We start from the raw sequence: 18901 nt of genomic DNA, 5'->3' as shown, positions 1-18901 counted from the left end.
TCATACGGGCCTTACGGCTGCTACATAGACAGGATCTGTTGTGTGTCTCATTTTTCCTTCCCTCTGACAGATCAGAAGAAGCATCAAATAAATGATGATGTCAACTAGGCCAAAAAGGCAAAATAGTGGCCCAGTCATGGAGTGGAGAGAGTTGGAACAGCATGAGAAGTCCACAGAGTGGCCCAATGACATAGTGGTGAGGTGGAAGCAGCATGAGGAGACCACAGAGTGGCCCAATGACATAGTGTTAAGGTAGCAGCAGCATGAGGAGACCACAGAGTGGTAAAGTGGCAGCAGCATGAGGAGACCACAGAGTGGCCCATTGAATAGTGTTAAGGTAGCAGCAGCATAAGGAGACCACAGAGTGGCCCAGTGACATAGTGTTGAGGTATCAGCAGCATGAGGAGACCACAGAGTGGGAGTGGCCAGTGACATAGTGTGGAGGTGGCAGCAGCATGAGGAGACCACAGAGTACTGATGTGGCCTCAGCATGAGGGGATCACAGAGTGGTGATGTGGCAGCAGCATGAGGAGACAACAGAGTGGCCCATTGACATAATGCTGAGGTGGCAGCAGCAAGAGGAGACCACAGAGTGGCCCAGTGACATAGTGTTGAGGTAGCAGAAGCATGAGGAGACTACAAGGTGGTAGAAGTGGCAGCAGCATGAGGAGATTACAGAGTGGCCCAGTGACATAGTGTTGAGGTGGCAGAAGCAGGAGGAGACCACAGAGTTGCAAAGTGGCAGCAGCATGAGGAGACCACAGAGTGGCCCATTGACATAGTGTTGAGGTAGGAGCAGCATAAGGAGAACACAGAGTGGCCTAGTGACATAGTGTTAAGGCAGCATCAGCAGCATGAGGAGACCACAGAGTGGCCAAGTGACATAGTGTTGAGGTAGCAGCAGCAGCATGAGGAGACCACAGAGTGGCCCAGTGACATAGTGTTGATGTGGCAGCAGCATGAAGAGACCACAGAGTGGTGAGGTCACAGCAGGATGAGGAGACCACGGAGTGGTTCAATGACATAGTGTTGAGGTGGCAGCAGCATGAGGAGACCACAGAGTGAAGTGGTAGGAGCATGAGGAGACCACAGAGTGGCCCAGTGACATAGTGTTTAATTATAAGCAGCATGAGGAGACCACAGAGTGGCCCAGTGACATAGTATGGAGGTGGCATCAGCATGAGGAGACCACAGTGAAGTGATGTGGCAGCAGCATGAGAAGACCACAGAGTGGCCCAGTGACATAGTGTGGAGGTGGCATCAGCATGAGGAAACCACAGAGTAGTGATGTGGCAGCAGAATGAGGAGACCACAGAGTAACCCAGTGACAGAGTGGGGAGGTGGGGGGCAATACCAGTACCAGCTGAATATTTTGGCTGTCAGTAGAAGCACCTGGCAGCAGGTGTAGCATCAGGAGGGTGGAAGCATCAGAATAGTAGCTGAACCAGGTAGCCAGAATAAACAGGTCCCTTTTGTCAAAGTGTTGGTGTGGAACCATGGAAGATCTAGTCCTATGCATCAGGCACTAGTGTTTGAAAATCCTGGCTGATCCATGCCTGATTCATCTTCACAAACGTCAGTTTCTCACATTTTGGGCGGACAGGAGAGTTCTCCTTTGGGTAACTATGGCCTCCGCAGCACTAAACACCTGCTCTGATGCCACACTGCTGGTCGGGCAGGAAAGCTTGTCCAGGGCAAACTCTGCCACAAATAAAGTTTGGCTGCCCAGTAGTCCAGGGGATCTTCGATGTGGGCTGGCAGGGTGAACTCTAAGTATGCCACAACCTCCTGGATCAGGTTCTGCTCAATGTCTAGCTGCTACTGCTGATGAGCAGTTTCTTCAGTAGGTGGGTGAAGAAAACTGCTCATCAGCGCCTCCAGACTTAAGTTGCTGATGATGGAGCTGGTACTGGTACTGCTCCTGCCCCCCACCCCCCCAGCAGCCATGGCAGTGGAACATGAGCGCAGAGGCTTTCCCCCCGGGCAGACCTGCGTGAGGATGGGCGATAGCGCACATAGGCAGCTGCCAACTGACTACATAGGATGTCTTGATAGTAGTCCAGTTTGTCCTCCCTCTCAGTGGGTGTGAAAAAGGCCCCCATTTTGGACGAGTAGCAATGGTCTAACATGGTGAAGAGCCAGTAGTCATCCTTCTGCCGAATGGTAACAATTCGGCTGTCACTACGCAAACAAGTGAGCATGCGTTGGGCCATTTGCGCAAGTGACTAGGAGGGACTCCCTGCCTCCATATCCACTGCATACTGCCACGGTGTGTCCGGGTCTTCTGCCTCATCTTCCTCATCGCCCTGTAGCTCCTCTGGCTGCTCCTGCTCCTCCTGCTCCTTCTTTCCTGTCATCTGAGTAGAAAAACCACACATTTCTCTACACATTGCTTGTGCTCGAATGTCTTCCTCCTCCTCCTCCTCCTCTAGTTCAGCCCCCACATGGCTCATGTGGCCGTGTTGTACTGCCATGTATTCTGTCCCCTGGCCAGCCAGATTTAGCAGCATCTGTTCTAGGACATGAATCTTGGGAATGACGTTGTTCATCCAATATTTCTGGTGACTGACAAATAAAGTAGCCTCCTCAAAGGGTCAGCGCAAATGGCAAGTGTCATGCATGAACTGCCACTGGCTAACATTGAAGTTACACAGGGGAGTATCTCTGTCCGCCTGTATCATTAAGAAATCGTTAATGGCCTTTCTCTGTTCATATAATCTGTCCAACATATAGAGGGTGGAATTCCAATGGGTGGAAACACATATCAGCCTAAGGAGGATGTGCTTTGCGGTGTATGAGTGGCTGAAGTGCATGCAACGTTTCCTGGCCATTTTCCAGATGTCTTGCAGATGGGCGGAAGACTTCAGGAACCGCTTTACAACCAGATTGAATACGTGCACCATGCAGGGTGCATGGCTCAGCCCTCCTTGACGCAGCACTGACACCATGTTCTTCCCATTGTTGGTCACCATGGTTCCGTTTTTGAGTTGTCGAGGAGAAAGCCAGGATTCGATTTGTTGATGAAGGATGCAGAGCAGTTCCTCCCCTCTGTGACTCCGTTTGCCCAGGCAAACCAGGTGCAGAACAGCGTGACACATTTACCCAGTGGGCGGTAAAGGACATATATTGTCCTTGCCCATAGTTACCCTGGCCACGCTTCACCTTCTGCCCACAAATTCGCCAAATGGCCATGTTCACCTCCTCCAGCGGCCTAACAAAAATTTGCCACACCGCGTAATATGACATTTTCCCACCAACACTCCGCGCTGACTGTCTGCTACCACTGCCTCCATGAAACCCTGCACAGCTACTTTCCTGGCCATTAGGCTCCTGCGAAGCAGGTGGTCTACCCCGGGCACGTTTGGCTTCCGACCTCCCACTGCTGCCACCCTGCTGGCTCAGCCGCTGCCTCAAGCTGCCACCCTCTTCTCCTGATGATGATGATGATGAAGTCCCTAATTCACCTGGCTCCCAAGTGCAATCGGCTACATCATCAGCATCATTTGCTACTGTCTGCACATCACTGATGTCCCCCTGCTCCACCTGCTCCTACGTGACTCTCCTCATCTCTACTTTCCCGCCTTCCGTAGGAAGCAGTGGATGTCTCCTCCAGATCGTGGCTGGGTAGTAGCTGCTGACTGTCCTCTATTAGCTTGTCCTCGCTAAAAAGTGGAGCTGAACTTATATATAATATAATACTTCTCGCGCTGCGGGAACTTAAAATTACAGACGAAGGTTCAGGACAGGTGGGGGCACAGGGTCTGCTCCCGGGCCATGCCAACTAAGCGTTGTGTCAGAGGAATCCACGACTCTTGGCTGGGGGTGTCTGATGTCCCTTGCGACGAAGTCGAAGACCGAGTCAACCATTCAAGCACTGCTGGGTTGCTGGTCAAGACACGACCGCTTGATTACTTTGGGAGCCCAGGCTTCTCGCTCGACTCCTGCTGCCACTCCCCCCTTCTTCTGCTGCCTGCGACAGAAACATTTTGGCCACTGCCCTTTCCCTTTGAAGGGCCAGTCACCGGTCTGTCTGACATACTGTATAATAAAATAATTAAATTAAAATAATGCCCCCCCCCCAAAAAAAAGGCTGTAGTACAATTATACTTCACTGCAGAACGGCAATTAAGACATATTTATATATATAAATATATATTATTTTTATAATTTTTTATAATTAATAAACTCCCCCCCATAAAATAAAAATAATCACAATTCACCCCAGAACGGCAATTAAGACGTATTCTTTTTCTTATTTTTACACCCAAAAAAAAGAAATACAACAACCACAATTTACCGCAGAAAGGGTGATGGGACGTATGTATATTTTCTTTTTCTACACCACGTAAATGTTTGTAGTACAATATAACTTCACCACTGAATGCCAATTATGACATATATGTTCTCCTTTTTTTTGCTATTTCTACACCACAAAAAAATAATATAACAATCACAATTCACCGCAGAACGGGTAATGGGACATACTGTATGTATATTTTCTTTTTCTACACCACGTAAATGGCTGTAGTTCAATACACCCCCCAAAAAATAGTAAAACAATCTAAAATCAACGCAGGACGTCTAATGGGACGTACGTATTTATCCTAATAATACACCCCGTAATTGGCTGTAGTACAATGTAACTTCACAGCTGAATGGCAATTATGGTTTTTTTTTCTCTTTTTTTCCCCTAATAATAAACCTCCCTCAAAAAATGTAAAACAATGTAAAATCAACGCAGAACGGCTAATATGACATACATCTCTTTCCTATTAATACACCCCATAAATGGCTGTATCACACAGCACTTGCACCCCAATCACAAGCAAGGTTTGCTGGAATTAGTGATGTACCATATAGTGCAAACAACCTAAAAGCTATTGGATCCTCAATTAGTGCAGCAAGGTGTAATAGAATCGCTCTTATTACCCAGGCTGTATACTCCCCTTTTGCACCCTTTTAGCCCATTTATAGTGCAAATGATTCCTCCCTATCCTTTGCCTACACCTTGAATAATCTTTCCCTGAACTTGTAAATAATTTTTTAAGCACAATAAAGTCTTTCCTAGAACTGTCCCTAGCGCCTGCTGATGTCTCTCTCTGCACTAAGTACACTGGAAAATGTCAGAATCCAAGATGGCTGAGGCTATTTATAGAGCTGTGAGATCACAGGGCTGGCTGGCTGCTGATTGGCTGCATGCATGGCATTGTGGGTGATCCCTCGTTCCCAGAGTTCTTTGCTCAATGTCCTAACACGTGCAGCAGCCATTTTAGAAAAAAATGCGAGGAAATTCAGATTTGGTGCGATGGATCAAGAACGAATTCCACTTCATCCACTTCGATTCGCTCATCTCTAATTGTAATCACTTACATATATCATTACATTCACAAATAGAACGTTTTATTCGATTGCCACAGCTCCTTCTTGCTGCATTATCTTTTTGGTCAATGAGTTTACATGGTACTTTGAAGGAACAGAAGGATTTTCTTTAGAAATTTCTATTCCATTCCATTTCCAGGATGAAACATCGTTTCTCTGAAACTATGACCAGTAAAAAATGGTCCAGATAAAGAATGAAAATAAGATTGAGATATAAGCTACCATTCCTTACATAGTCTGTGTAAACATCCATGTTGCCTAAGATATGCCAAGGGACAGATCTTGGAAATGTAGATGAACTAGAGTCATTCCAGCTTACTGAATTTAACCCCCCTCTCCCCTCTCCCATATCTCTTTGACGCCCTTCATCAGACTTTTTGTATTGACGATGGTCTAGTAGAATTTATAAAATGGCCAGGGGTAATTTTTTTGTTGTTGGATGTGTTGCTTAGTAGCTCAAATAGTGACAAATAAGATTGATTTGATAGTCTTACTATGACAATTGATGTATCAAAAAGGAACTTTTTCCTTAACCGTTTTTTGAACCAGCAATTAAAATGTCTATCACAGTCAGGAACTGAAACTGAGCTGCACCTAAGCCACGTGACCTATGAGTGTGATGTCACTGGTATAGGGTAAGCTGCAAGAAGGCCACGGCACTCACATGTGTGTTAGATCCCCACCAATCAGATACAGGTGACCAGAGCATAGGACATCAGTATGAAAAAGTCAGAAAACCCTTTAAAATTATTGTGATTTTTTTTTCCCCAATAAGCATTCTTTTGTTATGTTAAAAATTGTTCTCCCAGAGTCGGATGACCTCCTACAAATGATGTGTCACTATCAACTATCTAACCCTTACTCCTTTCAGTCTGTGACACCTTCAAAATGTTATTGCATGCAAATAGGGATGAGCGAACTCGAACTGTATAGTTCGGGTTCGTACCGAATTTTGGGGTGTCCGTGACACGGACCCGAACCCGGACATTTTCGTAAAAGTCCGGGTTCGGGTTCGGTGTTCGTCGCTTTCTTCGCGCTTTTGTGACGCTTTCTTGGCGCTTTTTGAAAGGCTGCAAAGCAGCCAATCAACAAGCGTCATACTACTTGCCCCAAGAGGCCATCACAGCCATGCCTACTATTGGCATGGCTGTGATTGGCCAGAGCACCATGTGACCCAGCCTCTATTTAAGCTGGAGTCACATAGCGCCGCCCGTCACTCTGCTCTGATTAGCGTAGGGAGAGGTTGCGGCTGCGACAGTAGGGCGAGATTAGGCAGATTAACTCCTCCAAAGGACTTGATTAACTGATCGATCTGCAGCTGTGGATCATTGAGCTGCTGATCCTCAATTGCTCACTGTTTTTAGGCTGCACAGACCGTTTGTCAGTCTCATTTTTCTGGGGTGATCGGCGGCCATTTTGTGTCTTGTGGTGCGCCAGCACAAGCTGCGACCAAGTGCATTTAACCCTCAATGGTGTGGTTGTTTTTTGGCTAAAGCCTACATCAGGGTGAAGCTGTCACACCAAGTGCATTTAACCAGCAATAGTCTGTTCATTTTTTGGCCATATACAAAATCAGGGGCAAGCTGCGCCTGTCACCAAGTGCATTTAACCCTCAATGGTGTGGTTGTTTTTTGGCTAAAGCCTACATCAGGGTGAAGCTGTCACACCAAGTGCATTTAACCAGCAATAGTCTGTTCATTTTTTGGCCATATACAAAATCAGGGGCAAGCTGCGCCTGTCACCAAGTGCATTTAACCCTCAATGGTGTGGTTGTTTTTTGGCTAAAGCCTACATCAGGGTGAAGCTGTCACACCAAGTGCATTTAACCAGCAATAGTCTGTTCATTTTTTGGCCATATACAAAATCAGGGGCAAGCTGCGCCTGTCACCAAGTGCATTTAACCCTCAATGGTGTGGTTGTTTTTTGGCTAAAGCCTACATCAGGGTGAAGCTGTCACACCAAGTGCATTTAACCAGCAATAGTCTGTTCATTTTTTGGCCATATCCCAGTCTAATTCTGTCACTAAATCCATACCGGTCACCCAGCGCCTAAATACTAGGCCTCAAATTTATATCCAGCTAAATCTGTCCCTAGTGCTGTAGCTGGGCGAGTTATTTAGTGTCCGTTCAAGCACATTTCTTGTTCTGGGTTGAAATACAATTCCCAATTTAGCAATTTCATAATTTAGTGGTTCCTGCTATATCAGAGCTATTTGAAATCTATCCCAAAAAGGGTATATAATATTGAAGGTGCACATTGGGTCATTCAGAATAACTTCACACACACCCGCTACTGTGTATTTCCAAGTCTAATTCTGTCACTAAACCCATACCGGTGACCCAGCGCCTAAATACTAGGCCTCAAATTTAAATCCCTCTAAATCTCTCGTTACCCACCGCTGTACTGTTGTTGCTGGGCAAGATATTTAGTGTCCGTCAAAGCACATTTTTTGTTCTGGGTTGAAGTACAATTCCCAATTTAGCAATTTCATAATTTAGTGGTTTCTGCTATATCAGAGCTATTTGAAATCTATCCCTAAAAGGGTATATAATATTGAAGGTGCACATAGGGTCATTCAGAATAACTTCACACACACGCTTCTGTGCATTTCCAAGTCTAATTCTGTCACTAAATCCATACCGGTGACCCAGCGCCTAAATACTAGGCCTCAAATTTAAATCCCTCTAAATCTCTCGTTACCCACCGCTGTACTGTTGTTGCTGGGCAAGATATTTAGTGTCCGTCAAAGCACATTTTTTGTTCTGGGTTGAAGTACAATTCCCAATTTAGCAATTTCATAATTTAGTGGTTCCTGCTATATCAGAGCTATTTGAAATCTATCCCAAAAAGGGTATATAATATTGAAGGTGCACATTGGGTCATTCAGAATAACTTCACACACACCCGCTACTGTGTATTTCCAAGTCTAATTCTGTCACTAAACCCATACCTGTCACCCAGCGCCTAAATACTAGGCCTCAAATTTAAATCCCTCTAAATCTCTCGTTACCCACCGCTGTACTGTTGTTGCTGGGCAAGATATTTAGTGTCCGTCAAAGCACATTTTTTGTTCTGGGTTGAAGTACAATTCCCAATTTAGCAATTTCATAATTTAGTGGTTTCTGCTATATCAGAGCTATTTGAAATCTATCCCTAAAAGGGTATATAATATTGAAGGTGCACATAGGGTCATTCAGAATAACTTCACACACACGCTTCTGTGCATTTCCAAGTCTAATTCTGTCACTAAATCCATACCGGTGACCCAGCGCCTAAATACTAGGCCTCAAATTTAAATCCCTCTAAATCTCTCGTTACCGCTGTACTGTTGTAGCTGGGAAAGTTATTTAGTGCCCGTCAAAGCACATTTTTTGTTCTGGGTTGAAGTACAATTCCCAATTTAGCAATTTCATAATTTAGTGGTTCCTGCTATATCAGAGCTATTTGAAATCTATCCCAAAAAGGGTATATAATATTCAAGGTGCACATTGGGTCATTCAGAATAACTTCACACACACGCTTCTGTGCATTTCCAAGTCTAATTCTGTCACTAAATCCATACCGGTCACCCAGCGCCTAAATACTAGGCCTCAAATTTATATCCCGCTGAATTTGAATACAATACATTGGGCCAAATAATATATTTGTTGTTGTGGTGAACCATAACAATGAGAAAAACATCTAGTAAGGGACGCGGACGTGGACATGGTCGTGGTGGTGTTAGTGGACCCTCTGGTGCTGGGAGAGGACGTGGCCGTTCTGCCACATCCACACGTCCTAGTGTACCAACTACCTCAGGTCCCAGTAGCCGCCAGAATTTACAGCGATATATGGTGGGGCCCAATGCCGTTCTAAGGATGGTAAGGCCTGAGCAGGTACAGGCATTAGTCAATTGGGTGGCCGACAGTGGATCCAGCACGTTCACATTATCTCCCACCCAGTCTTCTGCAGAAAGCGCACAGATGGCGCCTGAAAACCAACCCCATCAGTCTGTCACATCACCCCCATGCATACCAGGGAAACTGTCTCAGCCTCAAGTTATGCAGCAGTCTCTTATGCTGTTTGAAGACTCCGCTGGCAGGGTTTCCCAAGGGCATCCACCTAGCCCTTCCCCAGCGGTGAAAGACATAGAATGCACTGACGCACAACCACTTATGTTTCCTGATGATGAGGACATGGGAATACCACCTCAGCATGTCTCTGATGATGACGAAACACAGGTGCCAACTGCTGCGTCTTTCTGCAGTGTGCAGACTGAACAGGAGGTCAGGGATCAAGACTGGGTGGAAGACGATGCAGGGGACGATGAGGTCCTAGACCCCACATGGAATGAAGGTCGTGCCACTGACTTTCACAGTTCGGAGGAAGAGGCAGTGGTGAGACCGAGCCAACAGCGTAGCAAAAGAGGGAGCAGTGGGCAAAAGCAGAACACCCGCCGCCAAGAGACTCCGCCTGCTACTGACCGCCGCCATCTGGGACCGAGCACCCCAAAGGCAGCTTCAAGGAGTTCCCTGGCATGGCACTTCTTCAAACAATGTGCTGACGACAAGACCCGAGTGGTTTGCACGCTGTGCCATCAGAGCCTGAAGCGAGGCATTAACGTTCTGAACCTGAGCACAACCTGCATGACCAGGCACCTGCATGCAAAGCATGAACTGCAGTGGAGTAAACACCTTAAAACCAAGGAAGTCACTCAGGCTCCCCCTGCTACCTCTTCTGCTGCTGCCGCCTCGGCCTATTCTGCTGCTGCCGCCTCGGCCTCTTCCTCCGCCTCTGGAGGAACGTTGGCACCTGCCGCCCAGCAAACAGGGGATGTACCACCAACACCACCACCACCACCTCCGTCACCAAGCGTCTCAACCATGTCACACGCCAGCGTTCAGCTCTCCATCTCACAAACATTTGATAGAAAGCGTAAATTCCCACCTAGCCACCCTCGATCCCTGGCCCTGAATGCCAGCATTTCTAAACTACTGGCCTATGAAATGCTGTCATTTAGGCTGGTGGACACAGACAGCTTCAAACAGCTCATGTCGCTTGCTGTCCCACAGTATGTTGTTCCCAGCCGGCACTACTTCTCCAAGAGAGCCGTGCCTTCCCTGCACAACCAAGTATCCGATAAAATCAAGTGTGCACTGCGCAACGCCATCTGTAGCAAGGTCCACCTAACCACAGATACGTGGACCAGTAAGCACGGCCAGGGACGCTATATCTCCCTAACTGCACACTGGGTAAATGTAGTGGCAGCTGGGCCCCAGGCGGAGAGCTGTTTGGCGCACGTCCTGCCGCCGCCAAGGATCGCAGGGCAACATTCTTTGCCTCCTGTTGCCACCTCCTCCTTCTCGGCTTCCTCCTCCTCTTCTTCCACCTGCTCATCCAGTCAGCCACACACCTTCACCACCAACTTCAGCACAGCCCGGGGTAAACGTCAGCAGGCCATTCTGAAACTCATATGTTTGGGGGACAGGCCCCACACCGCACAGGAGTTGTGGCGGGGTATTGAACAACAGACCGACGAGTGGTTGCTGCCGGTGAGCCTCAAGCCCGGCCTGGTGGTGTGTGATAATGGGCGAAATCTCGTTGCAGCTCTGGGACTAGCCAATTTGACGCACATCCCTTGCTTGGCGCATGTGCTGAATTTGGTGGTGCAGAAGTTCATTCACAACTACCCCGACATGTCAGAGCTGCTGCATAAAGTGCGGGCCGTCTGTTCGCGCTTCCGGCGTTCACATCCTGCCGCTGCTCGCCTGTCTGCGCTACAGCGTAACTTCGGCCTTCCCGCTCACCGCCTCATATGCGACGTGCCCACCAGGTGGAACTCCACCTTGCACATGCTGGACAGACTGTGCGAGCAGCAGCAGGCCATAGTGGAGTTTCAGCTGCAGCACGCACGGGTCAGTCGCACTACAGAACAGCACCACTTCACCACCAATGACTGGGCCTCCATGCGAGACCTGTGTGCCCTGTTGCGCTGTTTCGAGTACTCCACCAACATGGCCAGTGGCGATGACACCGTTATCAGCGTTACAATACCACTTCTATGTCTCCTTGAGAAAACACTTAGGGCGATGATGGAACAGGAGGTGGCCCAGGAGGAGGAGGAGGAGGATGAGGAAGAGGGGTCATTTTTAGCACTTTCAGGCCAGTCTCTTCGAAGTGACTCAGAGGGAGGTTTTTTGCAACAGCAGAGGCCAGGTACAAATGTGGCCAGCCAGGGCCCACTACTGGAGGACGAGGAGGACGAGGATGAGGAGGAGGTGGAGGAGGATGAGGATGAAGCATGGTCACAGCGGGGTGGCACCCAACGCAGCTCGGGTCCATCACTGGTGCGTGGCTGGGGGGAAAGGCAGGACGATGACGATACGCCTCCCACAGAGGACAGCTTGTCCTTACCCCTGGGCAGCCTGGCACACATGAGCGACTACATGCTGCAGTGCCTGCGCAACGACAGCAGAGTTGCCCACATTTTAACCTGTGCGGACTACTGGGTTGCCACCCTGCTGGATCCACGCTACAAAGACAATGTGCCCACCTTACTTCCTGCACTGGAGCGTGATAGGAAGATGCGCGAGTACAAGCGCACGTTGGTAGACGCGCTACTGAGAGCATTCCCAAATGTCACAGGGGAACAAGTGGAAGCCCAAGGCCAAGGCAGAGGAGGAGCAAGAGGTCGCCAAGGCAGCTGTGTCACGGCCAGCTCCTCTGAGGGCAGGGTTAGCATGGCAGAGATGTGGAAAACTTTTGTCAACACGCCACAGCTAACTGCACCACCACCTGATACGCAACGTGTTAGCAGGAGGCAACATTTCACTAACATGGTGGAACAGTACGTGTGCACACCCCTCCACGTACTGACTGATGGTTCGGCCCCATTCAACTTCTGGGTCTCTAAATTGTCCACGTGGCCAGAGCTAGCCTTTTATGCCTTGGAGGTGCTGGCCTGCCCGGCAGCCAGCGTTTTGTCTGAACGTGTATTCAGCACGGCAGGGGGCGTCATTACAGACAAACGCAGCCGCCTGTCTACAGCCAATGTGGACAAGCTGACGTTCATAAAAATGAACCAGGCATGGATCCCACAGGACCTGTCCATCCCTTGTCCAGATTAGACATTAACTACCTCCCCATAACCATATATTATTGGACTCCAGGGCACTTCCTCATTCAATCCTATTTTTATTTTCATTTTACCATTATATTGCGATGCTACCCAAAGTTGAATGAACCTCTCCTCTGCCTGTGTGCTAGGCCTAAATATATGCCAATGGACTGTTGCAGTGGTGGCTGACATGAAGCCTGATTCTCTGCTATGACATGCAGACTAATTCTCTGCTGACATGAAGCCAGATTGTCTGTTACGGGACCTCTCTCCTCTGCCTGGGTGCTGGGCCTAAATTTATGACAATGGACTGTTGCAGTGGTGGCTGACGTGAAGCCTGATTCTCTGCTATGACATGCAGACTGATTCTCTGCTGACATGAAGCCAGATCGTCTGTTACGGGACCTCTCTGCTCTGCCTGTGTGCTAGGCCTAAATATATGCCAATGGACTGTTGCAGTGGTGGGTGACGTGAAGCCTCATTCTCTGCTATGACATGCAGACTGATTCTCTGCTGACATGAAGCCAGATTGTCTGTTACGGGACCTCTCTGCTCTGCCTGTGTGCTAGGCCTAAATATATGCCAATGGACTGTTGCAGTGGTGGGTGACGTGAAGCCTCATTCTCTGCTATGACATGCAGACTGATTCTCTGCTGTCATGAAGCCAGATTGTCTGTTACGGGACCTCTCTGCTCTGCCTGTGTGCTAGGCCTAAATATATGCCAATGGACTGTTGCAGTGGTGGGTGACGTGAAGCCTCATTCTCTGCTATGACATGCAGACTGATTCTCTGCTGACATGAAGCCAGATTGTCTGTTACGGGACCTCTCTGCTCTGCCTGTGTGCTAGGCCTAAATATATGCCAATGGACTGTTGCAGTGGTGGGTGACGTGAAGCCTCATTCTCTGCTATGACATGCAGACTGATTCTCTGCTGTCATGAAGCCAGATTGTCTGTTACGGGACCTCTCTGCTCTGCCTGTGTGCTAGGCCTAAATATATGCCAATGGACTGTTGCAGTGGTGGGTGACGTGAAGCCTCATTCTCTGCTATGACATGCAGACTAATTCTCTGCTGACATGAAGACAGATTCTCTGTTACGGGACCTCTCTCCTCTGCCTGTGTGTGTGCTGGGCCTAAATATATGCCAATGGACTGTTGCAGTGGTGGCTGACGTGAAGCCTCATTCTCTGCTATGACATGCAGACTGATTCTCTGCTGACATGAAGCCAGATTCTCTGTTACGGGACCTCTCTCCTCTGCCTGTGTGTGTGCTGGGCCTAAATATATGCCAATGGACTGTTGCAGTGGTGGCTGACGTGAAGCCTCATTCTCTGCTATGACATGCAGACTGATTCTCTGCTGACATGAAGCCAGATTCTCTGTTACGGGACCTCTCTCCTCTGCCTGTGTGTGTGCTGGGCCTAAATATATGCCAATGGACTGTTGCAGTGGTGGCTGACGTGAAGCCTCATTCTCTGCTATGACATGCAGACTGATTCTCTGCTGACATGAAGCCAGATTCTCTGTTACGGGACCTCTCTCCTCTGCCTGTGTGTGTGCTGGGCCTAAATATATGCCAATGGACTGTTGCAGTGGTGGCTGACGTGAAGCCTCATTCTCTGCTATGACATGCAGACTAATTCTCTGCTGACATGAAGACAGATTCTCTGTTACGGGACCTCCCTCCTCTGCCTGGGTGCTGGGCCTAAATATATGCCAATGGACTGTTGCAGTGGTGGCTGACGTGAAGCCTCATTCTCTGCTATGACATGCAGACTGATTCTCTGCTGACATGAAGCCAGATTCTCTGTTACGGGACCTCTCTCCTCTGCCTGTGTGTGTGCTGGGCCTAAATATATGCCAATGGACTGTTGCAGTGGTGGCTGACGTGAAGCCTCATTCTCTGCTATGACATGCAGACTGATTCTCTGCTGACATGAAGCCAGATTCTCTGTTACGGGACCTCTCTCCTCTGCCTGTGTGTGTGCTGGGCCTAAATATATGCCAATGGACTGTTGCAGTGGTGGCTGACGTGAAGCCTCATTCTCTGCTATGACATGCAGACTAATTCTCTGCTGACATGAAGACAGATTCTCTGTTACGGGACCTCCCTCCTCTGCCTGGGTGCTGGGCCTAAATATATGCCAATGGACTGTTGCAGTGGTGGCTGACGTGAAGCCTCATTCTCTGCTATGACATGCAGACTGATTCTCTGCTGACATGAAGACAGATTCTCTGTTACGGGACCTCTCTCCTCTGCCTGTGTGCTAGGCCTAAATATATGCCAATGGACTGTTGCAGTGGTGGGTGACGTGAAGCCTCATTCTCTGCTATGACATGCAGACTGATTCTCTGCTGTCATGAAGCCAGATTGTCTGTTACGGGACCTCTCTGCTCTGCCTGTGTGCTAGGCCTAAATATATGCCAATGGACTGTTGCAGTGGTGGGTGACGTGAAGCCTCATTCTCTGCTATGACATGCAGACTAATTCTCTGCTGACATGAAGACAGATTCTCTGTTACGGGACCTCTCTCCTCTGCCTGTGTGTGTGCTGGGCCTAAATATATGCCAATGGACTGTTGCAGTGGTGGCTGACGTGAAGCCTCATTCTCTGCTATGACATGCAGACTGATTCTCTGCTGACATGAAGCCAGATTCTCTGTTACGGGACCTCTCTCCTCTGCCTGTGTGCTAGGCCTAAATATATGCCAATGGACTGTTGCAGTGGTGGCTGACGTGAAGCCTCATTCTCTGCTATGACATGCAGACTAATTCTCTGCTGACATGAAGACAGATTCTCTGTTACGGGACCTCTCTCCTCTGCCTGGGTGCCGGGGCCTAAATATCTGAGAATGGACTGTTCCAGTGGTGGGTGACGGGAAGCCAGATTCTCTGCTATGGAACCTCTCTCCAATTGATTTTGGTTAATTTTTATTTATTTAATTTTTATTTTAATTAATTTCCCTATCCACATTTGTTTGCAGGGGATTTACCTACATGTTGCTGCCTTTTGCAGCCCTCTAGCCCTTTCCTGGGCTGTTTTACAGCCGTTTTAGTGCCGAAAAGTTCGGGTCCCCATTGACTTCAATGGGTTTCGGGTTCGGGACGAAGTTCGGATCGGGTTCGGATCCCGAACCCGAACATTTCCGGGATGTTCGGCCGAACTTCTCGAACCCGAACATCCAGGTGTTCGCTCAACTCTACATGCAAACCAACAAAAGTACCAAACTTTTCTCTGGGAGACTCCAGTCAGGACCACAATAAAGCCCCAGTAGCTAAAGAGCCACTATGTATGACCAGAGCTTTCAAGAGCTCCAGTCATGTTTCTTACCTTGTAAGGACAGGAAATGGCTGAAGGGAAAGAAATGGCTCTTTCTTATGTCCTTAAGCAGGTTTCCTGTCTCTGAGAGGTATGGTGTTGTCATGGAGGATAGAATTAATTTGTATGTATGGCATGAGTGCAACCATGAGCATCCTATTATATTTCTTTTTATACTTAATTATATTATTATATGTTATATAGTATAGTACATATGATATTATAGATGAACCTTATTCAATTTTACTTATTGTAACATGTAACCAATTGACTTCTCACCTGCTGCAGGTAGATGATTAGAGCTCCTTTTTCAAATGCCCCTTTGTTTATCTCAAAGAAAGAGATGTACTTGTCCACTCCATTCTTAAGCTGGAAAAGATAACAATATTCTGGTTAAGATAACATATGATCTTAAAAAAACCTTCTCATTGTGTCAGTATAACATGTCTGTATTACCCGATGTACATGAAAATAGAAGCTCTCCTATGATACATGCTCCACATCCCTTTTTATTGACCTTTACTTGCCTTGTTTAGGTCTTTTTCATCTGGGGAGAATCCAGTCATCATGGAAATATCAATGATGGACATGGTAGCATCTACAGGTTTGCGGTGTCTGTGGATATCCCAAGTTTTTGTTATTCCATGGATTTTAGATATAATCAACTTCTAACATACATACACTTTATTAGCTCACTTTTTATGAAGTAAAAAGTGTGTTGTTAACTTGTCAAGGCTGGGCCACAACCGTGACCCTAAAAATACTGTTAATGTAACCGGTGACTCTCAGTGTATAAGAGATATCAGTGCCAAGTGGCGCCAAATAGATGTAAATGGAAAGTCCCACATTTCTACTTTGTAATCAGACTTCAAACACAGAACTCTAGTGCTACACATTGTTATCAAAGTCAATAAATCCTATCCAAGTGACCTACCAACCTTTATACACAAAGAGTGAAGTTCAAGGGGTGTGGAGAAGTCCACTTATACACGTATCTAACACCTTTCTTATGTGCCGTACATAGACTGACTTCAAAATTACTGATCATAAATGTGTCCACCAAGTTTTTGTAACAGAATGAGAAGGTTTGGGTTCATTTTCATGTTTTAGAGTGGTCTGAATTATAATTTATAGTCTGATTTTAGGTCTTGCAGGCCAGTGTCAGGACCTTGTATGAGATAGAACCTGAAGGAGAAGAGGACTCAGGAATGAAGAGTAGTAAGTAAACAAAAAGGGGTCTGGTCAGGGATCTGAATATATTACGATGTTTAGGGTATTCATTAATTTTGGTGTCTAGGCTGGAGTCTGAATTAATTTTATTTGCGTGTGAGTGACTCAGATAGGATTTATTGTCTTTCAAACACTGTGTCCTCACAGTGATGTTATAAATTGAAAGCTCTTTTGACTCAAGAAAGATATAAACCGAAAAACCATAGAGCACGCTAAAGACAAACCTGAAGCAGATGTTGAGAGAAATTGTCTCCAAAGCATTATGTCCAGCTGTTAAAAGATAGAAAATCAGAGAAACACATAATTATATACCAAAAACATCAAGTCGATTAACAAATTAGAATATTTAAATAAAAACCATCATAGTAGTTTACAAGATATGAATGAAAATAAGATCATTTTTTTGCCTAAGATCAACCTCTTCCAGGACTTGATTAAAGAGGTTGGCCACTATATAAGTACTATATAAGAGCCTAGTAAGAGCTCGTATGATCTCCTGGCTACAATGAGGGCGGTCCCCGGCCGATCGCTCTGATTGGCTAGTCTGTACAGTCTAGTCAATCACAGGATCCTAATGCCAGCTGAAACTGGTTCTGATCCCCACAGTCACGGACCCTCTAAAATGTATGTGTATATAATATCCTTTATTTACAGATGCCTGAACAGGCGTTGAACCCATCTTGCCCCAGGTGAGAATTAATACTTCGCTTTTATTAGTACTACAAGTAAAACCTGAATGTGAACGTGGTACACTTATTTAATTGTAATTAATGAACCAAAATAACAAAAATGGTTAAAAATCCAGTCACCACTCCACTGATAGATGGAAAGTATTCAGTGAATTTGGGGGGGGGGGGGAAGCATGTGCACTAACTCTCACCCTTATCACTTTGCAGGCAGTGTACTGCCCTCGCTATGCTTTCAGTGCTGCTACCAGTTAGGCAGGGTTTCAATCCAACCAAATAACTGCGGACGCCGTGGTGCATGAGCCCACTATGCAATCAGCTCTTTGACTCATCAAGTGTGCCTAATGCACAGCCATTGCAAATGCTTGCTGTGCTATTAGCAGTTAGATAGGGTTGTAAATCCAACTGTATTCTGTGGGAGCCGTGGTACATGAACCCACTATGAAAGCCACACTTTGAGTCATCAAATAAGCTTGAAAACTAACAAATGTCCTAAAGGCAGTGGTCTCTGCAAGCAAGCGTACAGCACGGATTTGGTGCCGTGCCTATAAGCTAGGAAAACCTAAGAGTATAAAGTAGGCCAGCTACTACTATGTCCGGCTGGCCTACTTTATACTGTTAGGTTTTCCTAGCTTATAGGTACGGCACCAAAACTGTGCTGACTTAATTTTACCACTGTCATGAAGTACAATATGTGACGAGAAAACAATCTGGATAAGTAAAAGCGTTTTAAAGTTATTACCACATAAAGTGACACATGTCAGATTTGCCAAAAATGGCTTGGTCCCGAAAGGGTTATAGGGGTTCTGCACCTTCATTTAACTGATGATCTATCCTCTGGATAGATCATCAGCTTCTGATCGGTGGGGGTCCGACACCCGGGACCCCCGCCGATCAGCTGTTTTAGAAGGCAGCGGCGCTCCAGCAGCGCCGCGGCCTTCTCACTGTTTACCGCCGGGCCACCCGCCCACTGACCTCACGACTTGTATCAACTAGAGTGGGCGCGGCTAAGCTCCATTCAAGTGAACAGAGCTTAGCCGCGCCCACTCTAGTTGATACAAGTCGTGACGTCGGTGGGCGGGCGGCCCGGTGGTAAACAGTGAGAAGGCCGCGGCGCTGCTGGAGCGCCGCTGCCTTCTCAAACAGCTGATCGCCGGGGGTCCCGGGTGTCGGACCCCCACCGATCAGA

At 47.3% G+C, this 18901-nt stretch overlaps 1 protein-coding gene across 1 annotated transcript in view; it reads right to left on the bottom strand.

Annotated features, from left to right (window-relative positions):
- The window catches only part of LOC122927159 (venom factor-like), a 216422-nt gene that overhangs the window by 36821 nt on the left and 160700 nt on the right, over window positions 1-18901 (bottom strand). The window contains exons 33-35 of the mRNA XM_044278756.1: window positions 17251-17296; window positions 16324-16411; window positions 16076-16165 (exon numbers count right to left, since the gene is read on the bottom strand). Coding sequence (XP_044134691.1) covers window positions 16076-16165; window positions 16324-16411; window positions 17251-17296 — 224 coding nt within the window. The remainder of the gene's footprint in view (window positions 1-16075; window positions 16166-16323; window positions 16412-17250; window positions 17297-18901) is intronic.

The sequence above is a fragment of the Bufo gargarizans genome, chromosome 2 (assembly GCF_014858855.1).
Source record: "Bufo gargarizans isolate SCDJY-AF-19 chromosome 2, ASM1485885v1, whole genome shotgun sequence".
Classification (NCBI taxonomy): Eukaryota; Metazoa; Chordata; class Amphibia; order Anura; family Bufonidae; genus Bufo; species Bufo gargarizans.
The sequence above is the reverse complement of the archived record's forward strand: the minus strand, read 5'-3'. Positions and strand labels throughout refer to the sequence as shown.